The 20,354-nt window shown below is 48.2% G+C and overlaps 1 protein-coding gene and 1 long non-coding RNA gene across 3 annotated transcripts in view; one reads left to right on the forward strand and one right to left on the reverse strand.

Moving 5' to 3' along the window:
- LOC142101104 (uncharacterized) overlaps nt 1–11,071 on the forward strand; it is a 53,203-nt gene extending 42,132 nt beyond the window's left edge. For both annotated transcript variants that reach the window (XR_012678964.1, XR_012678963.1), the window contains one exon: nt 10,846–11,071. This is a non-coding gene — a long non-coding RNA (uncharacterized LOC142101104). The remainder of the gene's footprint in view (nt 1–10,845) is intronic.
- Nucleotides 11,072–13,005: 1,934 nt separating this feature from the next.
- The window catches only part of MED27 (mediator complex subunit 27), a 182,354-nt gene continuing 175,005 nt past the window's right edge, over nt 13,006–20,354 (reverse strand). The window contains exon 8 of the mRNA XM_075185275.1: nt 13,006–13,590. Coding sequence (XP_075041376.1) covers nt 13,456–13,590 — 135 coding nt within the window. The 3' untranslated portion in view covers nt 13,006–13,455. The remainder of the gene's footprint in view (nt 13,591–20,354) is intronic.

The raw sequence follows: 20,354 nt of genomic DNA on the forward strand, positions 1-20,354 counted from the left end.
CTTCACTTCTTTAGTGAATTGAATTTGGCCAGCACAGTGGCATAGTGGTTAGCACATCTGCCTTACAGCACTGGGGTCATGAGTTCAATTCCCAACCATGGCCTTATCTGTGAGGAGTTTGTATGTTCTTCCTGTGTTTGCGTGTGTTTCTTCCGGGTGCTCCGGTTTCCTCCCACACTCCTAAAACACACTGGTAGGTTAATTGGCTGCTATCAAATTGACCCTAGTCTCTCTCAGTCTGTCTGTCTGTGTATGCGTTAGGGAATTTACACTGTAAGCCCCAATGGGGCAGGGACTGATGTGAGTGAGTTCTCTGTACAGCGCTGCGGAATTAGTGGCGCTATTAAAATAAATGGTGATGATGGTGATGATTTCTGCACCAGGAAAATAGGCACTGTTGGGATATGTGAATTTATTGAAGAAATACAAAACAAGGTTAATAATCTATTGTAGGGGTGCACTTAGTACGTTCTACGCATGACGTGCTTAGATTCACCGGCTCAGCCCCAAAGCTCCTCTGGAAATCACTGTGCAATATTGGTAACTATGCTAGTGCAACATAATACATTGTAGTCAGGATTGTAAGCTCTTGGGTGCAAAGCCCCCATCCTTCCTCACCCATAGGTGACTTCTACAGACTATGCTACTTACAGGTAAGGTTCAGTGTATGTATGACCGTGGAACCGACACTTTGCAACTTTTAATATAAATGTTCAAGAGATAATTTAAGTTCATCTTCTGCCTCAGTAGTAAAGTTTTTACAGTACAGCTGCTCCCTCTCACAAATACATCCATCACCCCCTAATCAGCTTACTTACAATGGGGAACATCAGTACCATAACGGATGTGCTTTTAATATGCACCAAGGACAAACAAATTGCTGAATCTCCGCTTTCTGCCTGGGTTAGTCTCCATCAATCCCTCCGTATTGATCACAGATTGGTTCCATTTTCCAGTAGCCAATATTTTTTTTTTTTTTTCCTTTCGTAGTTTTAATTCTCAGTCACAGATTTAATTAAAGGAAGATGTGTGGCTGACTGGAATATTATGTGTACAAGTGTCTCTTATTCACAGATATGAATCATTCACACATCATCCAATGGCAGCTTGTGAGAGACGAGAAACTGGGGTTCAGGGTATGGCCATCCTCATGTCAATTCCCCAATCCCAGCGGCCTGGAGCTCCGTAATTCTAGCCCAGGGGTAGGCAACCTGCGGGTCTCTCTCCAGGTGTTGTGAAACTACAAGTCCCAGCATGCTTTGCCAGTAGATAACCAGCAGATAGGTGGCAAGGGACGCTGGGATTTGTAGTTTCACAAACACCTGGAGAGCCGCAGGTTGCCTACCCCTGCTCTAGCCTATAGCCGGCGAAGCATCCTGGTACTTGTATTCCTGCCATCCTTACAAGGTATTCCTTATAATATTTTATGCTCAAACCGAACATTTATCTATTTTTTAGCATTTTCTGTGTCTTTCAATTAAACATAATATCCTTGACCATGACAAATATGCAGCTAATGTTGATATTACCAACATAATCACTGTCATTTTGTCACGTAAAGCCGGTATCCCAGCATTGAGCTTAATTAAAATTACAAAAATTTAACCCTACTACAGATATAAAACAAAAAAAAAAAAAAAAGGTTTAAGAATGCCCCATATTATGGAAATGACGCTGGAAATTATGTTCCAAGAGGTTTTGTGGAGGTGGAAACCCAGAGTATAGGTCTTCTCTTTCCCCGGAAGGCCTTCATAATGACAGTGTCTGGATATTATTATTCCATTACTGCCAGGCAAAGCTACATTACACAGTTTCTCCCACTTGCATAGAATGTTAGTATTCATTCCTATAAGATTGCTAGATAGGAGTACAGTTCCAGGGTCATGGGTACTTGTGCAGCCCCCAGTTTGTACAACTGAATTACTGTCCAACTGTGGCTGGAGGGCCCACTAGGATGATCCTTGTCCTTCCCAACGTCTATTTCCGATTGCTGGAGATCCTGTTTTGCCTAAGTGCAACTGGATGGCACACAAAGCACCCAATTAAATGTATAGGACGAAACGTGATCTCCGACCGCTTTTGTAAAATTCAAGTCCTTTTGCAGAGAATAATTGGGCGGACACCCCTTCAACACCCCTAAAATTGTGCCTTTATCTCATTTAAATAGTCCCGCTCTGCAAAATTAAATGTTTTTGTGAAACTAGGGACTCCACTGTGTCTACTGCACACTTTACTAGGACCTCCCTCAAATTCACACAACATCTCCTCCCATCCACCGATACAATCTTCTGCTCCTCTGCAAAACCAGACATTTAATGTATAATGTTGCATTGTTTGTTTCATAAATGGGGCCTGGAGTCTATTCTCTGTTCTGCAGGTTTTTGACTACAATCGCGTTCATGTTTTTCATAACATGGGAGGTTCATCATCTTCAATAGCTATTATACTATGCTTTAAAGGCTACAACATCCCCGGGAAGGTATAGGGTCCAATCAGGTATGTAGTCCGGCTGCTGGACATCTTTATTTTTGACACATGCCCAGTACAAGAAACAAGTTACCCAGGCCTGCCTAAGACCATATAACTCTGCCGATACAAGTTACACTTTCTGTGTCTTGCATGTAACACTCAAGGAATTAACACTTTCCTGGCACTACAGCCAACTGGGAGTAGTTTTATTATTCAGAAAACTTTTCCTATAAATGGAACCGGAGCCCATGGGGGGAACCGGGAGGAAGCGCAGGAGCTGACAAAAAGGCCTTGAGGAGGAAATTGGACTGTTTTTCTGTGTCTTGATCAATACCAGCTCCTGAGGCAAGCAGAGAGAGAAGCGGCAAACGGGCAATGAAAAATGCATGACGGCAGGGAGAAGGAGGCTCCCAGGGGGCACAAATTAAACAGACCTGTACATGTGTACAATATTGACATTGAAATTAAAGAGAAAATAGAAGAAGTGAAACTAGCAGGAAGCGGCTTCTTGATGTGGTGTCCTTTGTTCTGTGATATTGCTATGGAGTTGAGAGGCGTTGTCAACGTTCCGAATATTAACATCACGTCCTATCTATCTTGTGTCACAGACAATCAGGGTTATGGATGAAATGCAGCGTGTTGGTGCGTGGACGGAGGGCTTCGTGTGTGTACAACTTGCCAATATAGGCATACGCCAGTTCCGATCCTCTTTTTAAGGGCTCAAAACCACAGTTATCCTGCTGTGTGTAAAATGAATCTATCAATAATTGTGGGGCTTAAATGACACACGTGTTGTATTTTCTATCACGTATAAGAAGTGTAACTCACCTTCCAGTATGCCAGATGTGCACAAGGGTTTGGCAGCAGAGGCAGCTGCCTGGGTGCACTCAATCTCCAGGGGCACAGGTGCGGTAACCGATGTATCAGCGTTAAGGCTTTGTCAGATTAAGTGATGGAACACCTGAAAAGGTGCATCAATATAATTTGAGTCGCGCATCTTTTATTCACAGCAGGTACAAGATTAAACTATGTGCAAAGACAGAGCCATGAGTTCAGAGTGTCATTTTTGCCTAGGATCCCAAAAAAGCTCCCCTTGCCCCTGATGACATGATTCAGGACACCCAAGTAACCGAGACTGCGTTAAGCAATTTCCCTGAAAACTAGGATCTGTCCGGGTGACAGAGGACAAAATGGGAACATTTGTGCTGCAGCAGGAAAACGGCTGTACAAATCTCCCATCATTTCATGGTATCGGTGGGAACTTCTAGCACAGAGATTTTGACAGTGTATTACAGAAATTAACCCAGCGTAACTCCTGCCTCCTGCGCGGAAATCTCCAAGCCAGATGTTGCCACCTATGCTCAATAGATTTGAACATCTCAGTGTGTCCAGCTCTGCCTGAGTCTTGCTATGTGGATGACTGTCCTCAGACTAAGAATATATAATGTGACAAATATTCCTATTATAATGTACCGCTTTAATTACCAAGTCCCAAAATAGCTTCCCGAGTTTAGGAAATAGTTATTATTATTTCTCTCACTCTGCTATAAGATTAGTGTATACATTTAAGCTCCAACAACCAAGAGGCAACCTTGATACTACATCCTACCCAGACAGAACACACTACGGGCAGGTGCGGCTCCACCAGAGTCTTCCAATGTCCTGGATAAGGTCAGCAGGACTCTGGAAATAGTTTACAGTTTATAAACTAGTTATTGCAGAAGTAAAATACCAACATGAATTTTTAATTTTGATATAAAGGAGGATCATATTGTCCTTTGAAAAGACTTACAAGACTTTAAAATGCTGTTATGCCACGGATCTTGAAAACATGTGGAAAATGACTATTCAACCACAAGAAAGACGGTGACATCAAATGCTATTACTAATGCTAATATTCTATTACTATTCACATCAGTGCACATAGTGGTGTACTATGCGCACACAGTGGTGTACTGCTATACTGTATAAAGGAACTGTTGAAATGACCTTTTCATTCCAATCACCAAAGTGGAAAACGACATTTTATAACAACAAAACCCGACTGATGGACGATTACACACCATGGCACCGGCATTGGGAGGTGCTGAGAGGGGACACATGAAAATGTGAAAAACTACAAACATTTCTGGACCAACAATAATCATATGATCTTCTCAAGAATCATCTGTGTGTTGATAACTGTAATTAGTGTAATTAATAATTCTATTTAGGCTTGCACCGAAGCTGTACGGTTAGTTTCTTTTTTTCATAGCTGCATGACAGTGATGTCCCAAGGTTTTACTTGCTTTTTAAAGTAGTCTCACATAAAGACCAGGGATCGTGCTCTAATGCAGTTGGAGACTCTCATGCCTTTTGCTAGGTATGAATTGAATGAGCGAGTTGCAGTGTTCTTTTTGTATCACTGTAACGAGGCCTACAGCCTGGACCTGTAATGGGATGTATCACCTGTCTGGTGGTACATCCAGGTAGGTGTGGCTGGCAGTATTGTACATGTGACCCAATTAGCATTATTGCTCCTTGGACACAGTGTACAGTGCAGTCTATACCCTGTGGTCTGCCCACGTTCTCAGTGGGAAATAAGTGGTAAGCAGGATGGAATAACAATCACAAGTTAACACTATTAATCTAATGCCCAGAAATTAGCCTCCTATTACCAATTAATCAGTGTCTAATTAGTGGTCGTTAGATTAGTAATGCGTCGTCACTCATACTCTTAGTGAGGGGTGAGTAGCATGATGCAAGTGTAAGTGGGGAGGGGGGGTTTGAGTGACGTATGGGGAGGTCTGAATGGAGTTGTAGGGGAAAATGTATCAAGCTGCAGGTTTGAAGTGGAGATGTTGCCTACAGCAACCAATCAGATTCTAGCTGTCATTTTGTAGAGGGTACTAAATAAATGATAGCTAGATTCTGATTGGTTGCTATAGGCAACACCTCCAGTTTTTCAAACCTGCAGCTCGATAAATTTACCCCTTAGAGTACATAGGAGATCTGAGGGCATGTGGGGCATTTAATACCAAGTGGGAGGTCTGAGTGCCTGTGAAAGGTCAGTGGAGCACCTGGTGGCATTTCCCAGAGAGAGATGGGCTGATGAAGGGGTCATTTTGGCAGCCCTTCTGCAGTTAGATGGCTACATTAGGTTGATCATCATCGTTGTACAGCCCACATGTAACTTGCCTCTGCCCCCACTGAACTCAACTTCTGTTATTTAATTCTATTTCGGTCGAGTAAAATTTCCCACTCATGCTAATAAATGTGAATATGCATAAATATCCTTAAGAAGGTTCGTAAATCAGTATATTTATCCATTACCATGAATGCTACATACAGATCACTGATAATGATGATGTTGTCTCCTTTGATTGGTTGAACAGGTTCACACAATGGGACCAATAGAATAGAATGGTGCAGAGATGCTGTATCCCATAGCAACCAATCCAATCAGTTTTAATTAATCTGAGTACGCTAGAAGCTGCTCTCTGATTGGTTGCTATGGGTTACAGCAGATTGTGTTATTTAATATATTTCTGTAAGGATTTCAGCATTTTCTATGTGCAGCACAGAACAGACACTCACAGCGCTGCTCAAATTATGTATAAAAATTGGGATTGAAACACAAATCTGATTTTTATCGACGTCTCGTATTCTTCATAAAACTCAGTAACGGCAGAGAGCTAAATGCAGAAGAGAACACTCAGCCCTTTCTTTATTGCTGGATGTGTTGGCTCTTAATAGGGCGACTAATTTGTGTGATTACATTTCCGTCACCTAATATTGAATTTTTGTGTCACAATGTCATTGGTATTGAATGTGATCTGCAAAGATTAAATATCAAAACGTGGAAAATCGAGGCAAATTATCTCTGTCATCCAATTCTGAAATTATCACTGAAAGGGAATTACTGCCAAGTACAGACCATCATTGTGAATAAAACACTGCAAAGACGACCTATTTAGGATTTTCTTGAACATCTTACCATTTTTTTCCATTTATAAGAATGATTAACCGGATAAGCCAAATAATTGTTCTGAGATTGAAGTAGAAACTCCTACAGTATCTCGTATGCGACAAAACACAAATAATAACGCAATAAACATTAAAACAAGAAGGTAAGCGGAGGAAAGGGGTCTTTATGCATGACCCTCCCCTTAAAACCACCCACCCCCAATTACAAAACTGCCAACGTCATGGATTGTCAGCTCCAGAAGGTGTGGCCTATTGAACAACTGGTGTGGCTTTGAAGAGGTATGGGCGTGGTCAGTGATGTGGGAGTGGCTTGGGTGCATTGTGGGCAGGGCTTACCACCACATGGCCCAATCAGCTGGCTGACTCGCTTCCTCTGCTGATTACAAGCCTGAGTTATGCTGCCGATTTAGCTCTTTGCTTGGACCTATCTCATAGCCACTTAGTGCAATGAGGTCTCTGCAAGGTTGTATGGGGTCTGGTTGATGAGATCGATGGGTAATGGGCTTCAGAAAGGACCATGATCTTACATTTGCATTTGATCATTTGAATTGTTATAATTAATTGATATCTTAATCAGTCTATATATATGGAGCCGAGGTTGTTTTTCATCTGGTCTCCTAACCTAAGAAGTCTCTATACATTGGTCCATGGCTGACCCTTTCCTAAGGAAGAACAGGTGAATGACATTATGCAGATGTTGGCTGGTGTTACATAATATTGAAAACATGCAAATGATGTCATTATTCCTAGATTCCTATCCCCTAGGAGAGCTTTAATTTAGGTCTAAGCTCTGTTGGGTGAAGGTGGATGAAGCTCACATCCGTGGTTCTGGTGAGAGTCCAAAAGGACTGGAGATACTGGTTGAAAGCAGAGCAGAGCTAGCCTACAAAGGAGTGGACCTTAATCCTCAGTGCAGATGATATACTATCTTGTCCACCTCGTAAATTAAAGGACAGATGTCCTTGCACGATCAGGAGGAAAGGGTACAAATGATGGAGTAGGAGCTGATGACTATATTTACTACACTATCAGAAGCTCACTTTAGTAATTGGCCATGGAACAAGTAAAATGAAGAAAGAGTCTTGCTGTTTACCTATTACTCTGAGACTAGGCCATCACTGAATGTCTTGTGCATACACGTTGTTATAGAAAAATATGTTTCCATTCAGCATTGGCAGAAAACACAAGTAGCCATTGAATAATTTAGGACCATATGAAAGGCTATCCTGCATAACTTGCCTAACACGTGGTATTGTCTATACGGAAGCATGACACTGCACACTTGGAACAATAATAAATTAAATATACATAAAGGATATGCTAGATGACTGGTATGTAGTGTAAATCCTGACCACCACCAGTTTACTGTAACAGTTATGTCTAGTTTCAGGGCCTCACTTGCAGCCAAAGTCTTACTCCATAGAGTAGATTTAGTAAAGCTTCCTTTCACAGTGGTACAGCCACCATGCAGGTGAGATTGCCCCAGTTAGTGTAGGCCCTCCTGCCACACTTATCGTGCTTATTGTGTTCAGTTGTGCCGGAAAACAAGGGAAGTTGTGATGTGCAACAGTACAACTACATACATAATATCAGATACTGAGATTTGTACTAAGTATATATAATAAGGGAAAGGAATCTGCGCATACCAGTGGAGTACAAGTCGTGCCCACATCAAACATCAATTTGCTGCTGTGGCGCCCTGGTGCCTCCATTCCCCTCCTCACATCATGTCACTGCCCCTGTCACATAGAGCCCTGTCCTCACTAACACATCACCCATCTCCTGATATACTATATGCTGCTGGGAGACCCTGCTCCTTCCACTATATTATTCTGTCTGTGGCTTCCTGCTGCCTCCATTCCCCTTCTCACATCATGTCACTGCCCCTGTCACATAGAGCCCTGTCCTCACTGACACATCACTCATCTCCTGATATACTATGTGCTGCTGGGAGACCCTGCTCCTTCCACTATATTATTCTGTCTGTGGCTTCCTGCTGCCTCCATTCCCCTTCTCACATCATGTCACTGCCCCTGTCACATAGAGCCCTGTCCTCACTGACACATCACTCATCTCCTGATATACTATGTGCTGCTGGGAGACCCTGCTCCTTCCACTATATTATTCTGTCTGTGGCTTCCCACTGCCTCCATTCCCCTCCTCACATCATGTCACTGCCCCTGTCACATAGAGCCCTGTCCTCACTAACACAATCACACAGGTGGACACATCATTGCCTCCCACAAGAGGCATGAAATACTCAGTGCTGCTGTGGACATTCCTATCATCTGATTGGCTAATGAACTGAGGACATCCCCGTCGTTCAGGAGATTATCATCATTTTATTTATTTAAATCCTGCAGCTCTGTACAGAGAATATTTGTCTCTTACATCAGTCCCTGTCCCATTGGAGGTTACAGTCTAAATTCCCACACACACTCACAGGATTAATTTTGGATTAACAACAAAAAGTGAACTCTGACCCTAGTCCAACACATCATAAAATGGACATTAACCAAAAAAGATCTGGAATTGCACCAGACCAGGTTACACCTTTTATATAATGGTTACAAGTATTACATTTTATTGATTTCAAAACCAGAAAAAAAAATCAAAAAAAAAAAATCGCTAAGTTGGTTTCATATTAGACACTTAAAGAGTTAACTTTGCAGTGAAAGAGTTAAGACCGTCCAGGAACTGCCGTAATAATACAGAAGGTAATTGTGCGGTTAGGATGATCAATAATGATTTTCAACAAGCTCCTGTCTCACTCATCTTCTTAAGGACATGATACATTCACCTTTTAAGCCTAATGGTTTACTTGTAATAATGGCCAAGATGTCATGTGGAAGGTCCTCTGCCAGCCTCCCATAACTGAGGTTCTGCACAGCAGACTGGAGCCTGCTTCTGCCAGGCCCCATCAGCCCTATATATATAATGACTGGTCCTTATATACCTGCAGTGATCTACTGCTATTTGCATGCATTTCTCTACAAATTATATTTATTGAAAGACTGTGGTATCTGATAAGGGTATTGTTTTGCAGAGGTAAAGCTCAATATGATCAGAGCCAGCCACATGACAGCGCCATCCAGTGGCCAAATTATTGTGCTACAAGGAATAATTGTTTTAAATTACAAAGTAAAATGTATTTCTGGAAATTAAACTAATAAGTGTGATTGCAATAATGATCCTTTTAATAGTTAACTATTATATGGCACAGCGGTTAGCATTGTTGTCTTACAATGCTGGGGTTGTGGATTCATTTACAACCAAAGCCGTATCTGTGTGGAGTTTGTATGTTCTGCCTGTGTTTGTGTGTTTCCTCCAACAATACAGAGACTAATCTCCCAGCACACTGCTATAACCAGCAAAGGAGCTGTCATTTCTATTTGTACAAAAAAATGCAGAATTCTCAGTTACACAAATTTGCAAACGTCTGGTAAGCCACCAGGCCCGTCAAGGTGCTTCTGCTAATAGGGTGATCCTAACTCTAAACAGTGAGAGTCCCTACTTTTGGGTCACACATATATGTGTTTTTAAATTGAGAGCTAACTTACCAAGAGGTACCTCAAACTCCTCCAAATGGCACTAGAGGACCAGCACTCCCCATCAGCTACTGATGCTAGAACATGCCTCTCAAACAATAATGCAGAAATGGAAGTTGCTCAATCAATTTATAGGTTCATGGCAGGTGCTTGAATGGACGGGGTTATCCAGAAAGGAACAAACACAGCAACACTGCATGTTTGGCATCAGTAGCTGATGGGGATTGCTGTGGCTGTATTGCCATTTGGAGGCTTTTTGGCTACCTCTTGACAAGTTAGCTCTCAATTTAAAAACACATATGTATGGCCCAAAAATAGGGACTCTTACTGTTTACGTTACGACCACCCTATTAGCAGAAGCACCTTGACGTGGCAGGTGGCTTATCATGCACTTGCAAATGTGTGCAACGGGGATTTCTGCATTTTGTTGGTTATAGCAGGGTGCTGGGGGATTTTTCTCTGTGTTTGTTCCTCTCTGGGTAACCCCACCCCTTCAAGCACCTGCCACGAACCTATAAATTGATTGAGCAACTTGCACTTCTGTTTTGTTCCCCCAACAATACAAAGACATACTGGCAGGTTAATTGGCTTCTGACAAAAAAGACCCTAGTGTGTGTACGGTAGGGAACTTAGACTGTAAGCTCCAATGTAGCAGCGAATGATGTGATTGAACCCATATTCTCTGTACAGCGCTGTGTAACATGATTACTATATAAACAACAATACTAATAATATTATACAAAAAGTAATTGCAAGCCATTAATACTGACAACATACAGAGACCAGACGTGCCAGTAACCATTACAGTGTGTGACCCCATTCTAAAATGTCAAATCTGACTGTATTATACTTGAACCAACAGGATGGAAAACCAGGATTGACGATGCCAACATAGGCGGTTGCGTTAGGTCATCCAATGACCCAGAAGTAACACGGAACATGCTAAAGTACAGACCAGAACTGAGCAATTGGTGACCGGTGTGTGGACAACATAACACCCCTCTCATTTACAGAACCAGCTAAATACGACAATCTCCTGATGCTGTTTCTGATATTTTTTAGATGCAAATAAAAACTAATTTTTTTTTATAGAATGCCATTATGTTTTATGACACTTTAAATAATAGTCTTCGTCTTACCAGGTCCTGGTGCATAAAATGGTAACCAAAAAACACAAAGCCCTTTTAACCTGTTTGTAATGTGATTTGATGCGTATCCCGCTGGCTGGAATATTACCCACGATTCACCACTCCCCCTCTGTCAAATTCACCAAACTTTACACAAAGACGATAACATCTGAGCCGCAGAAACCTAATTAAAGTAAAGATGGACTAAGGCGTTGCTGTGCTAGCTAATTATCTCAGTGTACAGATGAAGCTTCTTGTTTGTGTGTGATCTTTCCATGAACCCAACTGGGGGCGGTGAAGCTGTTAAAGCGGAGATTCCCTCTGCCAAAAACATCCTGGAGAGAGAATTAACCAAAGTGTAAATAGATAGAGATTTACAGCAACAAGGCAAATCAGATTTTATAGGACAAGTAAACCCCACAATTGAACCTCATATGAGGCGTAAAGGGAAAACGCACGGTTTAATCTTACCGATTTAAAGTGTAAAGGAGTATTCCCTAACAGACCTCCATCCCAAGTAGAACAATCCCACAAGCCTTAGACATCGCTCAGGGCAGGGAGACATTAGCATTTTATCTGTGTTTTTTGCTTTTTCACTCAGATTAAAGATACAAATAAAATGAAACTACGGAGTTGGCTGGTGAAAAGATGACAAGCAGTAAAACACACGTGGGGATTGTGCTATGGATCAACATGCACTTGGAGCCAGTTTTTTTAAATAAATCAACCAGTCATAATCATTAATAAAAAATATACTTAAAACATATTTTTTAAAACTTTTTTTCTTGAAATACATAAATCAGGATGTTCTTAAAGTGTCCTGTTATTACTATCAGTCGGCACATACACCTGCCCTATAGTCGGTGCAAATGATACAGCTAAAAACGCGACCAGATGCTTGTATCGGACGACTGAGCGTGCGTTTGACCTCGGCACCTACTGTACATTGGCGTACGTGCATCCGCTCCTTCCTATACTCGTTCTGCCCTGCAAGTCGTTGGCAGTCGGAAGCATCATTTGCGTTTGGAAATGAATTGCGTTCACTGGAGTAAAGTCTGTTCCCGGGCATGCGCAGGGCAATTCCACGCAATATACGGCACGCAACGGACTTACAGCCGAAGCTGAATCAGGCCCACGATGAGCAAACTCTTGGTTGGAAAACCGATAAAGAGCAACAGGTTTAAAGCTCTGTCAGCAGTTGAATATTTCTCAAATATATGTGAAATGCTAAGCAGTTATACATGTACATTTCACCGCATAGGAGGATCATGTAAGGAAATACAGAGGTGACATGGTGATGTATATTGGCCCCAATAAGCTTTCCTGATTTTGCATTCAATTTTCCTGAGTTTATAATCAATGTTAGAGTTTATTTGTCAATAGATCTTGCTCTAACTTCATGTGTTGTACTGTGATGCCCACACTGGCAGTACACACCGCCACGCCCACATTGGCAGTACACACTGCCACGCCCACATTGGCAGTACACACTGCCACGCCCACATTGGCAGTACACACTGCCACGCCCACATTGGCAGTATAGACAGCTCCACCCACATTGTGGCAAATCATTAATTTGCTACTCAGGCAAAGAAACAGATTTTGTCAATCTTGCATGTTTGAAAATATGCTTCTTACATGGGGTTCTATAAAATGTGGATTTAGCTCAACTTTAAGAGTCGCTCTGTCTTTTAAATACCATTCTGTCAAACTTACACTATACTGAGCAGGATCAAATGAAACCCTAGAAAGCCTTAAAAGACGGATCTTGACAACTGTAGGATTTCATCACGTTTACCATTTGCCCTCAACCATCATTTGGTCTCTTGCGTTGCCCTATGTTCTACAAGTATGGGCGGATCATTTATTGAACAAACTCATAGCTGCAAACAAGATAAAAATATATTTTTAATCAAAAATGAACCAAAAACGGCGTTGTACAATATGCTACTGTTTATCAAAAGCAGTTAAAAATGTTTTCTATCATTTATTTTTATGTACTCTTATGGAGAGAGAAACAAGATGGGAAAACAGATGCGCAAATCATTAAATTCCCCGTAAGTCCAAGGTCTGAACCATTTCCAAATGTCATCGCTGTGCCTCCGGCATGGAGAAATGTCTCTAACATTAGCAGTGTCCATAGAGAGCAGTACATCTCATCTGTGAAGGTTCAGAGGTCCATGTTCCCTGGACACTATGAGAAACTTCATCTCAGTCCAAAAACGCATTTGATGATTTGGAAAATTTGGGCCTCCAAAAAAAAAAAAAAAAAAAAAATCGTAGTAAAGTTGTCATCAATGCAACTCTTGCAATATCCCCAAGTCCCACGGATCAATACGTCTGTGCTATTGCCTGCAGGTATCATGGAAAGCCTCTAAGGTACGGAAATCCCTCCACGTGGGTGGTAGGCCGTCTTGCAAAAACTTCCCGCATCGTTGGCATGGAGCCTGGAACAGCTTGATGTAACTTCTTAACCAGGTCTGCAAAGAAGGGGGAGGGGGGGGGGGGGAAGAAGAAGAAGTGAAATCAAAACTGTCATCCTGGCTGTCATGTCTAATGCACTCGGTGACGAGATGACACTCTCTGGCACCGGCCCATGCCAGATACACTGAATTTGCAGCAGCAAAAGCGCCTAAACTGTTTCTCTCTTTACTTCCAAGGTCGAAAGATAGCTGATTTTAACAATTATCTAGAGATTGTAGTTTTTTTTTTCTCCAAGGCTCAGCTATCCTAAATTCAGCAGCCCATCTGCCAGGGTACATTTTATTTAACACACAAGAAAACCGCCATACTCGCCAAAAATAAGCAGAGCTGCTCAGAGATTAGGCTATAAATACACGTTTAATATGCAGGATTCTTGCAGAATTTTATACACTCTTCTGTCCTAAAATTCCCTATTTAAAGGGATAATATTGGACTTTAATTCCCTTTAATTAGTGTGCACCTATAACTTGGATCTACAAAGTTATATCTGGTAGGGGTGCACATTCACCTGCAGCGTCCTATATACTAGATTTCAACTTACATCCCTCCTTCCGCCCTGTGAGCAGAGCTACGGGCGGGGGGGTTGTTTCAATGTCAGTGCCCCCCCTTATTGTCTCTGCCCTGAACAGCGTCTTGCTCCTATACACACAGCGCTGTGTCACTAACACAGGTGGCGAGTAGATCAGGAGCGCTGTGTGTTCATCTCTGCAGCCGGTTGGAGATGGACACAGTTCTGTTTAAATGTCCCCTTCCCCTGATTGCCCAGACCAAGCAGGGCTGCAGTAACTAAACATTAACGCTTCTGTATGCCGCATGCAATGTTGAAATTAACTTAAAGCAAACCCTTGTCAGGAAATGTGGGGACATCGGGCCCAATCACTTACATTGTTCTTGGACTATCAGAGCCAAAGTGCATTTAATAGGCTATAAGAAGGGGCTAAATGCTTTAAAATAACGCTGTGTTTACAAGGTCTTAAACCGGTCTATATACTGATAAACCAGAGGTCACATTTAGTGTTACATTGTTGGTTGGTTTCTATTAAACACAGAGGAATCCGTTCTTCTATCTGACAGGTTCTGGAAAATGAGAACTGTGTGATATGTGGGTTTATAAAGAGCCAAGAGAAACTTATTAGTTACATTAGTTACATATTCAATATTACTATGTGATGTCTTCATTCTTCAATCAATACATAAGAGAAAATTAGAGATGGGCTGCAGACACGCATTTGTCTGCGTTCAGCAAACTCTTTCCCTGCAGTAGCTGTCAATACCAGACTCTACCAAAAACAAACACTTAATTGAATGTGCCGCACAGCAAAGGGAGGAATGGATGGACGGATGGAGGGAGGGAGGGACGGAGGGAGGGAGGGACGGAGGGAGGGAGGGACGGAGGGAGGGAGGGACGGAGGGAGGGAGGGACGGAGGGAGGGACGGACGGAGGGAGGGAGGGACGGACGGACGGACGGAGGGAGGGAGGGACGGAGGGACGGACGGACGGAGGGACGGAGGGAGGGACGGAGGGAGGGACGGACAGAGGGAGGGAGGGAGGGAGGGACGGACGGAGGGAGGGAGGGACGGACAGAGGGAGGGAGGGAGGGACGGGACAGAGGGAGGGAGGGAGGGAGGGACGGACGGAGGGAGGGAGGGAGGGACAGAGGGAGGGAGGGAGGGACAGAGGGAGGGAGGGAGGGAGGGAGGGACAGAGGGGAGGGAGGGAGGGACAGAGGGAGGGAGGGAGGGAGGGAGAGACAGAGGGAGGGAGGGAGGGAGGGAGGGACAGAGGGAGGGAGGGACAGACGGAGGGAGGGACGGACAGAGGGAGGGACGGACAGAGGGAGGGACGGACAGAGGGAGGGAGGGACAGAGGGAGGGAGGGAGGGACAGAGGGGAGGGAGGGAGGGAGGGAGGGAGGGAGGGAGGGAGGGAGGACAGAGGGAGGGAGGGAGGGACGGACAGAGGGAGGGACGGACAGTGGGAGGGAGGGAGGGAGGGACGGACAGAGGGAGGGAGGGAGGGACAGAGGGAGGGAGGGAGGGAGGGACAGAGGGAGGGAGGGACAGAGGGAGGGAGGGAGGGAGGGAGGGACGGACAGAGGGAGGGAGGGAGGGAGGGACGGACGGAGGGAGGGAGGGAGGGACAGAGGGAGGGAGGGAGGGAGGGAGGGACAGAGGGAGGGAGGGAGGGACAGAGGGGAGGGAGGGAGGGAGGGACAGAGGGAGGGAGGGACGGACGGAGGGAGGGACGGACAGAGGGAGGGACGGACAGAGGGAGGGACGGACAGAGGGAGGGAGGGAGGGACAGAGGGAGGGAGGGAGGGACAGAGGGAGGGAGGGAGGGAGGGAGGGAGGGAGGGAGGGACGGACAGAGGGAGGGACGGACAGTGGGAGGGAGGGAGGGAGGGAGGGACGGACAGAGGGAGGGAGGGAGGGAGGGACGGACAGAGGGAGGGAGGGAGGGACAGAGGGAGGGAAGGGAGGGAGGGACAGAGGGAGGGAGGGACAGAGGGAGGGAGGGAGGGAGGGAGGGGACAGAGGGAGGGAGGGAGGGAGGGACAGAGGGAGGGAGGGAGGGAGGACAGAGGGAGGGAGGGACAGAGGGAGGGAGGGAGGGAGGGAGGGACAGAGGGAGGGAGGGAGGGAGGGAGGGACAGAGGGAGGGAGGGAGGGGAGGGACAGAGGGAGGGAGGGAGGGAGGGAGGGACAAAGGGAGGGAGGGAGGGACGGACAGAGGGAGGGAGGACGGACAGAGGGAGGGAGGGAGGGAGGGACGGACAGAGGGAGGGAGGGAGGGACGGACAGAGGGAGGGACGGAGGGACGGACAGAGGGAGGGACGGAGGGACGGACAGAGGGAGGGACGGAGGGACGGACAGAGGGAGGGACGGACAGACAGAGGGAGGGAGGGACGGACAGACAGACAGAGGGAGGGAGGGACGGACAGACAGACGGAGGGAGGGAGGGACGGGACAGACAGACGGAGGGAGGGAGGGACGGACAGAGGGAGGGACGGACAGACAGACGGACGGAGGGAGGGAGGGTGGGACAGACAGACGGAGGGAGGGAGGGACGGACAGACAGACGGAGGGAGGGAGGGACGGACAGACAGACGGAGGGAGGGAGGGACGGACAGACAGACGGAGGGAGGGAGGGACGGACGGACAGACGGAGGGAGGGAGGGACGGACAGACAGACGGAGGGAGGGAGGGGACGGACAGACAGACGGAGGGAGGGAGGGACGGACAGACAGACGGAGGGAGGGAGGGACGGACAGACAGACGGAGGGAGGGACGGACAGACAGACAGACGGACGGAGGGAGGGAGGGACAGACAGACGGAGGGAGGGAGGGAGGGACAGACAGACGGAGGGAGGGAGGGAGGGACAGACAGACGGAGGGAGGGAGGGAGGGACAGACAGACGGAGGGAGGGAGGGAGGGACAGACAGACGGAGGGAGGGAGGGAGGGGACAGACAGACGGAGGGAGGGAGGGAGGGACAGACAGACGGAGGGAGGGAGGGACAGACAGACGGAGGGAGGGAGGGACAGACAGACGGAGGGAGGGACAGACAGACGGAGGGAGGGAGGGAGGGACGGACAGAGGGAGGGAGGGAGGGAGGGACGGACAGAGGGAGGGAGGGAGGGAGGGACGGACAGAGGGAGGGAGGGAGGGAGGGAGGGACGGACAGAGGGAGGGAGGGAGGGAGGGAGGGAGGGACGGACAGAGGGAGGGAGGGAGGGAGGGAGGACAGACGGAGGGAGGGAGGGACGGACAGAGGGAGGGAGGGAGGGAGGGAGGGAGGGACGGACAGAGGGAGGGAGGGAGGGAGGGAGGGGGGACAGAGGGAGGGAGGGAGGGAGGGGGGGGACAGAGGGAGGAGGGACAGAGGGAGGGAGGGAGGGACGGACAGAGGGAGGGAGGGAGGGACGGACAGAGGGAGGGAGGGAGGGACGGACAGAGGGAGGGAGGGAGGGACGGACAGAGGGAGGGAGGGAGGGAGGGACGGACAGAGGGAGGGAGGGAGGGAGGGACGGACAGAGGGAGGGAGGGAGGGACAGAGGGAGGGAGGGAGGGACGGACAGAGGGAGGGAGGGACAGAGGGAGGGAGGGAGGGACGGACAGAGGGAGGGACGGACAGAGGGAGGGAGGGAGGGAGGGACGGACAGAGGGAGGGAGGGAGGGACGGACAGAGGGAGGGAGGGAGGGACGGACAGAGGGAGGGAGGGAGGGAGGGAGGGAGGGACGGACAGAGGGAGGGAGGGAGGGAGGGAGGGAGGGGGGACAGAGGGAGGGAGGGAGGGAGGGGGGGACAGAGGGAGGGAGGGACAGAGGGAGGGACGGACAGAGGGAGGGAGGGAGGGACGGACAGAGGGAGGGAGGGAGGGACGGACAGAGGGAGGGAGGGAGGGAGGGACGGACAGAGGGAGGGAGGGAGGGAGGGACGGACAGAGGGAGGGAGGGACGGACAGAGGGAGGGAGGGACGGACAGAGGGAGGGAGGGACGGAGGGAGGGAGGGAGGGACGGACAGAGGAGGGACGGACAGAGGGAGGGAGGGAGGGAGGGACGGACAGAGGGAGGGAGACAGATAGGGACGGACAGAGGGAGGGGAGGGACGGACAGAGGGAGGGAGGGAGGGACGGACAGAGGGAGGGAGGGAGGGACGGACAGAGGGAGGGAGGGAGGGAGGGACGGACAGAGGGAGGGAGGGAGGGAGGGACGGACAGAGGGAGGGAGGGAGGGACGGACAGAGGGAGGGAGGGAGGGAGGGGACGGACAGAGGGAGGGAGGGAGGGACGGACGGACAGAGGGAGGGAGGGAGGGACGGACGGACAGAGGGAGGGAGGGAGGGACGGACGGACAGAGGGAGGGAGGGAGGGACGGACGGACAGAGGGAGGGAGGGAGGGAGGGACGGACAGAGGGAGGGAGGGAGGGAGGGACGGACGGACAGAGGGAGGGAGGGAGGGACGGACGGACAGAGGGAGGGAGGGAGGGACGGACGGACAGAGGGAGGGAGGGACGGACGGACAGAGGGAGGGAGGGAGGGACGGACGGAGAGAGGGAGGGAGGGAGGGACGGACGGAGAGAGGGAGGGAGGGAGGGACGGACGGACGGACAGAGGGAGGGAGGGAGGGAGGGACGGACGGACAGAGGGAGGGAGGGAGGGAGGGACGGACGGACAGAGGGAGGGAGGGAGGGAGGGACGGACGGACAGAGGGAGGGAGGGAGGGAGGGACGGACGGACAGAGGGAGGGAGGGAGGGAGGGAGGGAGGGAGGGAGGGACGGACGGACAGAGGGAGGGAGGGAGGGAGGGACGGACAGAGGGAGGGAGGGAGGGACGGACAGACAGAGGGAGGGAGGGACGGACGGACAGAGGGAGGGAGGGACGGGCGGACAGAGGGAGGGAGGGACGGGCGGACAGAGGGAGGGAGGGAGGGGCGGACAGAGGGAGGGAGGGAGGGGCGGACAGAGGAAGGGAGGGGCGGACAGAGGAAGGGAGGGGCGGACAGAGGAAGGGAGGGGCGGACAGAGGAAGGGAGGGGCGGACAGAGGAAGGGAGGGGCGGACGGACGGAGGGGCGGACGGACGGAGGGGCGGACGGACGGAGGGGCGGACGGACGGAGGGGCGGACGGACGGAGGGGCGGACGGACGGAGGGTGGGAGGGACGGACATAGAGACGTAGGGATGGATGGACGTAGAGATACATGGACGTAGAGATGGATGGACGTAGAGATGGATGGACGTAGAGATGGATGGACGTAGAGATGGATGGACGTAGAGATGGATGGACGTAGAGATGGATGGACGTAGAGATGGATGGATGGACGGACGGCTGGCAGAATGTAGAGACGGATGGATTGATGGATGGAAGAACGGACATATATCCACCCATACACCCACTTCCATCAACTGGGGTTAAAAAACAAAACAAAAAACCTTCTAGCAACTATATAATATTTTGTTGCTAATAACAGTAAACTGTTTTTAATATAAGGTTAATTTATTAACAATGCTTATCTGCAATATTTGCACTAAGCCACAACTTCCAACCACAAGCCGTATTTGTCCCATGCACAGATAAAAGCCAATAGCTGATCGATGGCAGTGGTTCACTGGCAATACTGCACCTAGATGCAATGTTAGTATATTAACCCTCCGATATAAAGCTAAGGCTGGTGACACAGCAGAGTTATCGGTATCCGGGTGGAGGAGCACATGAGATTAAAGTGTTCTGAAAGCGGAGGGTAATTAAGACATCTCTGTACTCTGCAAGCTTCACTGCCCGGCTGACGGGTGAAGGGTCCAGGATATTGACACTTTCATCGAATGTCTGTCAGATGTTTAGGAACAGGATCTCAGCTGGAGTTTTAGCCAAATCAATCTAGGAGCCCCCCTCCCCTAGTGACTATACACAGATTACCTGCTTGCTGCCTCTGCTACAGGACTAGGGGACCTTTCACTTGTCAGACCAGATTTGAGGAGGAAAACAGAGAAGACGCTGACTCCTGGTGTAATGTTATCCATGTAGTACGGAAAGTAAGTTTTTATGTGAAAACTAAAGCTGAAAAACACGTTACTTTATATAAAAGAGCTATTAATAAAATTCTAAAAAGTAGTATGAAAAGGTTTGAGGAACGTCTAAGAGGACCAGAGGTGGAGAGTGGAGTCCTCCTTTATGGAAATGGCTGCTGAGCTGAACAGCGTTCCCAAAGCTTAGAATTCTAGCGCCTGGGGGCAAGAAAGGCAAATGCCGCCCCCCCTA

Source organism: Mixophyes fleayi, chromosome 9, assembly GCF_038048845.1.
Source record: "Mixophyes fleayi isolate aMixFle1 chromosome 9, aMixFle1.hap1, whole genome shotgun sequence".
Taxonomy (NCBI): Eukaryota; Metazoa; Chordata; class Amphibia; order Anura; family Limnodynastidae; genus Mixophyes; species Mixophyes fleayi.